The 6192-nt window shown below is 40.8% G+C and overlaps 1 protein-coding gene across 1 annotated transcript; it reads left to right on the top strand.

Moving 5' to 3' along the window:
- The first annotated feature begins 1653 nt into the window (after positions 1–1653).
- On the top strand, positions 1654–3708 carry SMCO1 (single-pass membrane protein with coiled-coil domains 1). Its single transcript, XM_081085359.1, has 3 exons — positions 1654–1817; positions 2613–2762; positions 3204–3708. Exons 1-3 carry the CDS (start codon positions 1741–1743, stop codon positions 3646–3648), a joined length of 672 nt encoding a protein of 223 aa, XP_080941485.1. The 5' UTR covers positions 1654–1740; the 3' UTR covers positions 3649–3708.
- The last annotated feature ends 2484 nt before the right edge of the window (positions 3709–6192 follow it).

The raw sequence follows: 6192 nt of genomic DNA on the forward strand, positions 1-6192 counted from the left end.
CACGATCATTTCATTGAAACTATATTTGGATGTACAAGCTATTAAAAGCTTCTTGTACTGAGTGACCTTTCAGGCAGAATTCAGACCTAATACTCACGCTGGTGCTGCCTGTTGCTGAGTGGAAGACAGCAGGAAATCCTGGATTCAAACCTCTATTGGGTTTTTGTTTTGCTTTTGTTTCCTTTCATTTTGCCTTAAGAAGATGAACAATGAAATCGCAACCCTGATATCCTTGAAAGAGACGATGAAAAGGTTGCTAAGGGCTACAGGGAGGGAGCAAGTATAAGCCTTCTTTACTGGGAAGGTGGGTTAAAGAAGTATAAGGATTAAAAATAGGAAAAGAACTATAGACATGCCAATTAGACTTCTATGTCTGTTAAAGTGGTGTAAGTCTTCCAGGTTAAAAGAAATATGTAAGTTAATAATAAAGAAAACTGTACTCCCAGGTACAAGCATTCCATTAAATTATGCATGTGCTATATGGTAGGTAAAAATAAATGAAATGTGGTTTCTGCTCTGAAGGTGCTCACTGCCTGTAGGGATAACAAAAAGTATTCAAAAATACTTAAAATTTATTGTGATTGGCCATATAATGGTCATGTTCCGAAAAGGCTATGAAGAGAGGATCAATTAATTTTGTCTTTTATTCTAGGAAAAGGAATTCTTCACAGAGAACATTTAAGCTAGATCTTAAAGTGTGAGTAGGAGTTTATAAGAAAAATATGGAAGGGAACTCTAGACTGGAGAAGCAGTACATGTAAGCCATATAAGCTTGGAATCGCATACCGTATTCAGTCAGCAGCTAGATGTCTCAATGATTGGTGGCTAGGCTGTGGGAGGAGTGGCAAAAGATGGGAGCACAGGGTAAACGATTTTATGTTTCCTGCTGAGGAGATACAGCTTGGATCTAACAGTATCACTGGGCAAGTCAGGGTGGCATAAAAAGTTGAAGGACATGATCAGAAGTGTGTTTCAGGAGCATATTTCTGGAGGATGGGTTGGACGTTGCAGAAATTGATAGCAGGGATCCAGCTAGGCTGCTGTAATCCTAGGTCTCTCTTCCTCTCCCTCACTTCCCCCTCTCTAAAAAAAAAAAAAAAAATGTACAAGAAAAAGACTCTGAACCCCTCCCTCCAAGAGCGTACAATTTTGTTCATGAAAAACAAACTCAAAATAAAGCAGTAGGTGGGAGTGACAGGTGATAGAGGTAGTCCTTGTGAGAATAAAGTATGCAGGGAGATCTTCAGGAAGACAGTCTGGGGATTCAAGCAGGCAGTGGACTTTGAGCTTATCCTTAAAGGAAGGATAGTATTTAAACAGAATAGGGTAGAGAAAGCAGTCTTATTAAATACTGGTTCCAGCACTAGCTAACTATATGACATTAGGTCTCAATCTTTTTTAAAAATATATTTTCATTGATTTCAGAGAAGAAGAAGAGGGAGAGAGAGATAGAAACATCAGTGATGAGAGAGAATCATCGATCAGCTGCCTCCTGCACAACCCCCACTGGGGATCGAGCCTGCAACCTGAGCATGTGCCTTGACTGGGAATCGAACTGTGACTGCCTGGTTCAGAGGTCGACATTCAACTACTGAGCCACACTGGCCAGGGAGGTCTCAATCTTTTTGATATTTAATATCTTTATCTGTAAAATAGTAGAAATGATGATTTCACTTCTTATTGTGAGACTCAAAAGTAATGCTTGTATAAAATACTATTTTTTTCTTTTTTAAAAAAGATATGTTTTTATTGATTTTAGAGAGAGAAGAATGGAGAGAGAGAAACATTGATCTGCTGCCCCTACTGCCCACCACCAGGTATTGAGCCCCCAACCAAGGCATGTGCTCTGATCGGAGATTGAACCAGCGACCCCTTGGTGCATGGGACAAGGCTCAACCAACTGAGCTACTCCAGCCAAGGGCTGTATAAAATACTTTTAAAATATATATATATTGCCCTAACCAGTTTGGCTCAGTGGATAGAGCGTTGGCCTGCAGAGTGAAAAGTCCCAGGTTTGAGTCCAGTCAAGGGCATGTACCTTGGTTGCGGGCACATCCCCAGTAGGGGGTGTGCAGGAGGCAGCTAGTCGATGTTTCTCTCTCATCGATGTTTCTAACTATCCCTCTCCCTTCCTCTCCGTAAAAAATCAATAAAATATAAAAATAAAATAAAATAAAAAATATATATATTATTGATTTTTTACAGAGAGGAAGGGAGAGGGATAGAGAGAGAAACATGGATCAGCTGCCTCCTACACACCTCCTACGGGGGATGTGCCCGCAACCAAGGTACATGCCCTTGACCGGAATCAAACCTGGAACTCTTCAGTCCACAGGCTGACGCTCTAGCCACTGAGCCAAACTGGTCAGGACTATAAAATACTTTTTAAAGTATAAAGTACAATACAAAGATAAAACATGACAAATGAACTCAAGTAGACAATTCAGAAGTTTGGCAATATAAGGAATGCAAGAACTAGGATGATGGATAGAGAGAATGGCAAATAGCTACCCAACTTTGGTAGTGGTTGTAAATAATACATTCTCATCTTTGGCAACACCTTAATTTTGTTCCCTGACTTGAACCAACCCCCTGATTCTTTTATCCTATAGAGTAGACCACAAACTCCAAGCTTTAGAAGCACAGTTTAAAGAACTGGACTTCACCAAGGATAATCTGACACAGAAATTTGAACATCATAGCAAAATGCTGGCAAGCCAGGCAGCCCAAGATGAGCTGTGGACAGCAGTTCTGGCACTCAAGTGAGTATCCAATGAGAAATCAAGTGGAATTTTGTGGCATTGTGAGAATGGCATTCTAAAATTGAACTTCTTAATGTGGTTCCAGCAATGGATTGTGAAGAAACCACATATTCTTAGGTTCATTTATTCCAAAAATATTAATTTGAGTACCTGTTTATATGCCAGGCACTGCAGTACTCATCAACAGTTTCTTGCTTGCCAAAATCTTACTAACACAGAGATGGATAATATAACTACTCTGCCATTGAGAAACTTATAGTATGGGTGGCTGGAGAACTTAGGTATCCAGTTTAGCACAGGTCTTATTTCTAAAGTGTTTTCTAAAATACAACAGCTGGTTCTCCTAGTGGGTTTGCACTTCTTGGAGCTATCCTAATAGAACTTACTTATATTTGAACATAAAGTATTCTACTGCTTTAGAAGCTCTCCCCTTCTTTATAGGTTCACTTCAATGGAATTAAATATTATATACAGCTATGTCGTGGAAGTACTCATCTGCTTGCACACTCATGTGCTTGAGAAGCTGCCAGACCTGGTGAGAAGTCTTCCTACCTTAGCCTCCGTCCTTAGAAGAAAAGTCAAGAACAAGCGCATTAGAGTCGTATGGGAATCTGTCCTGGAGGAGTGTGGGCTGCAAGAAAGAGATACCACAGCACTTTGTACCTTCTTTATTGCACATGGTAACAAGGCAGAACACTACAGTGCCAAAGTGAGACAGATGTATATCAGGGATGTCACTTTCATGATCACCAACGTGGTAAAGAACCAGGCTCTGCAGAATGCTTTGCTGATGGCTGTCCAGCTCATTGAGAAGGGGAAAGCAGTGACAGCCCCTGGAGAGCAAAAGTCATCCCTAAAAGAGTTGATGCCAATTGTCAAAAACTAACCTTTTCCCTTATGACATAGCAATTCCACTCCCAGTAATTTATCTTGCAAATGGGAAAAAAATATGTATGTACAATTTTGCTATGGACTTACGGTATTTTTATTATAGCAAAAGTTGGGAGAGTATTAGAGAAATTATGATAAATTGATACAATGGATATTTCTGTATAGTCACACAAAAGAATGAAGAAGCTCTTTGGGTTTGGTTCAATAAATAGAGCGTCTGCCTGTGGACTGAAGGGTCCCAGGTTTGATTCTGGCCAAGGGCACATGCCTAGGTTGTGGGCTCGATCCCCAGTAGGGGGCGTGCAGGAGATAGCCAATCAGTGATTCTCATCATTGATGTTTCTTCCTCTCTCTCCCTCTCCCTTCCTCTCTGAAATCAATAAAAATATATTTTAAAAGTAAAAATAAAATATGTATTTCCAAAGTGTATTGTTAAATGGAAAAAGGGACAAACACATATGTATATATACACATACATAAGCTAATATATCCATAAACTTTATAAACTTCTTCTGGAGAGATACATAAGAATGTGAGAACATTGGTTGTCTTAAGGAAGAAAACTACGAAGCTAACGGGTCAAAAATAGGAGGAAATCTTGTTAATGCATATATACATTTTGAATTTTGAACCATGTAAATGTATTATTTATTAAAAGACAAAACAATAAAAATCCCTTATATTATATATATTGATGTACATTTTCTCTCTAGTACAGTATCACAGTTATTTATACTAGAAAGGGAACTCACACACATTGATCCTATATCTATGATATTTATTGAACACCAAATGCCATGTGCTAGGTGCTGCAACAAAAACATTTAAAAATGTGGGTCCTGCCCTAGCCGGTTTGGCTCAGTGGATGGAGTGTCGGCCTCCAGACTAAAGGGTCCCAGGTTCAATTCCGGTCAAGGGCACATACCTTGGTTTCAAACTCCTACCCAGTCTGGGCCCTGGTCAGGGTTTGCAACCAATCGATGTGTTTCTCTCACATCAATGTTTCTCTCTGTCTTTCCCTCTCTCTTCCATTCTCTATAAAAATCAATGGAAAAATTTCCTTGGGTGAGGATTAACAACAACAACAAAAAATGTGGGTCCTGTCCTCCAGGTAAATGTTAAATGCTGATGCTTTTCTTGGGAGGTACAAATTCAGGACAGTGAGAATCCAGTAACACTCTGGAAGGATGCTAGGTAGAGAAAGATAAGTAATACAAGGTGATATGTTACCTTGCTGGCCCCTCTTTGAAAATGAGCCACAAGAGATACAGCAGGTTGCTTGGCAGATATATCCGCTCAATCTGGTCCTTCTCCAAAAACACTGTTTGAAGGAACCATGCCTTGGAAAAAAGAAAATTTCTGTTTTCAATTGGCCAAAGTTTGCTCCATGGGAGTGAAACCCCATACTTCCAGGATGCATTATCTAAGCCCTCCCAGCAGCCACAGGACAGTCAGAGCCTGCATTGTTCAGTGCACTGTTTCACAGGAGTTCAAAAGTGGCAGGAGGAGACAGAGATTTCAACAATGTCCCTTAGGCAGACCTAGGGACAAGGCCAAGGAAATCTGAAGAAGCATATAAAATGTATCCATTACAGACGATTTCTAAAAATAGAAATCAAAATGCAAGAATTAAAAAATTTATTGATTTTTAGAGAGAGGAAGGAAAAGAAAAACATTGATCTGTTATTCTACTTATTTATGCATTCATTGGTTGATTAATATATGTGCCCTGAACAGGGTTGAACATATAACCTTGGCATATGGAGTCAATGTTCTAACCCAGTGGTCGGCAAACTGCGGCTCGCGAGCCACATGTGGCTCTTTGGCCCCTGAGTGTGGCTCTTCCACAAAATACCACGTGTGGGCGCGCACGTACAGTGCGATTGAAACTTCGTGGCCCATGCGCAGAAGTTGGTATTTTGTGGAAGAGCCACACTCAAGGGGCCAAAGAGCCACATGTGGCTCGCGAGCCGCAGTTTGCTGACCACTGTTCTAACCACCTGAGCTACTCAGCCAGGGCTCAAAATGCACGTCCTCCTCCTATGTGTTTTAAGGGTGGAAATCTTAGGGAGGTCCCAGAGGAGGATTTCAATAGAATATTCATCAGCTTTCCAGGTATGTCCTTTCAGGGGCTAGGTCTCCACTGATTGATTGGTCAGCGCCAGGGCAGTAGGTCATTATTCAATGCAGCTGGTTTTGCTGTTTTTCTTGGTCCTGGAGCTAAAATCCAACTGAGGCCTAGATGTTATTTCTAGGGAGGAAAGGTCAGAGGGTCTAAACCAGAGGTGGGCAAACTTTTTGACTCGAGGGCCACAATGGGTTCTTAAACTGGACCGGAGGGCCGGAAAAAAAGCATGGATGGAGTGTTTGTGTGAACTAATATAAATTCAAAGTAAACATCATTACATAAAAGGGTACGCTCTTTTTTTTTTTTTTTTAGTTTTATTCATTTCAAACAGGCCGGATCCGGCCCGCGGGCCGTAGTTTGCCCACGGCTGGTCTAAACCGAATGACCAGTGATATGAAAGGTCAGGGAGGT

This window comes from Myotis nattereri (assembly GCF_964212035.1).
Source record: "Myotis nattereri genome assembly, chromosome: 3".
NCBI classification, from domain to species: Eukaryota; Metazoa; Chordata; class Mammalia; order Chiroptera; family Vespertilionidae; genus Myotis; species Myotis nattereri.

Coding starts and splice junctions, on each gene's coding strand:
- SMCO1 (XM_081085359.1), top strand. CDS start 1,741: ATGTTTTTATTGATTTTAGAGAGAGAAGAATGGAGAGAGAGAAACATT. Junction 1,818..2,612: donor CCCCTACTGCCCACCACCAG/GTATTGAGCCCC, acceptor TTTATCCTATAG/AGTAGACCACAAACTCCAAG. Junction 2,763..3,203: donor ACAGCAGTTCTGGCACTCAA/GTGAGTATCCAA, acceptor CCTTCTTTATAG/GTTCACTTCAATGGAATTAA.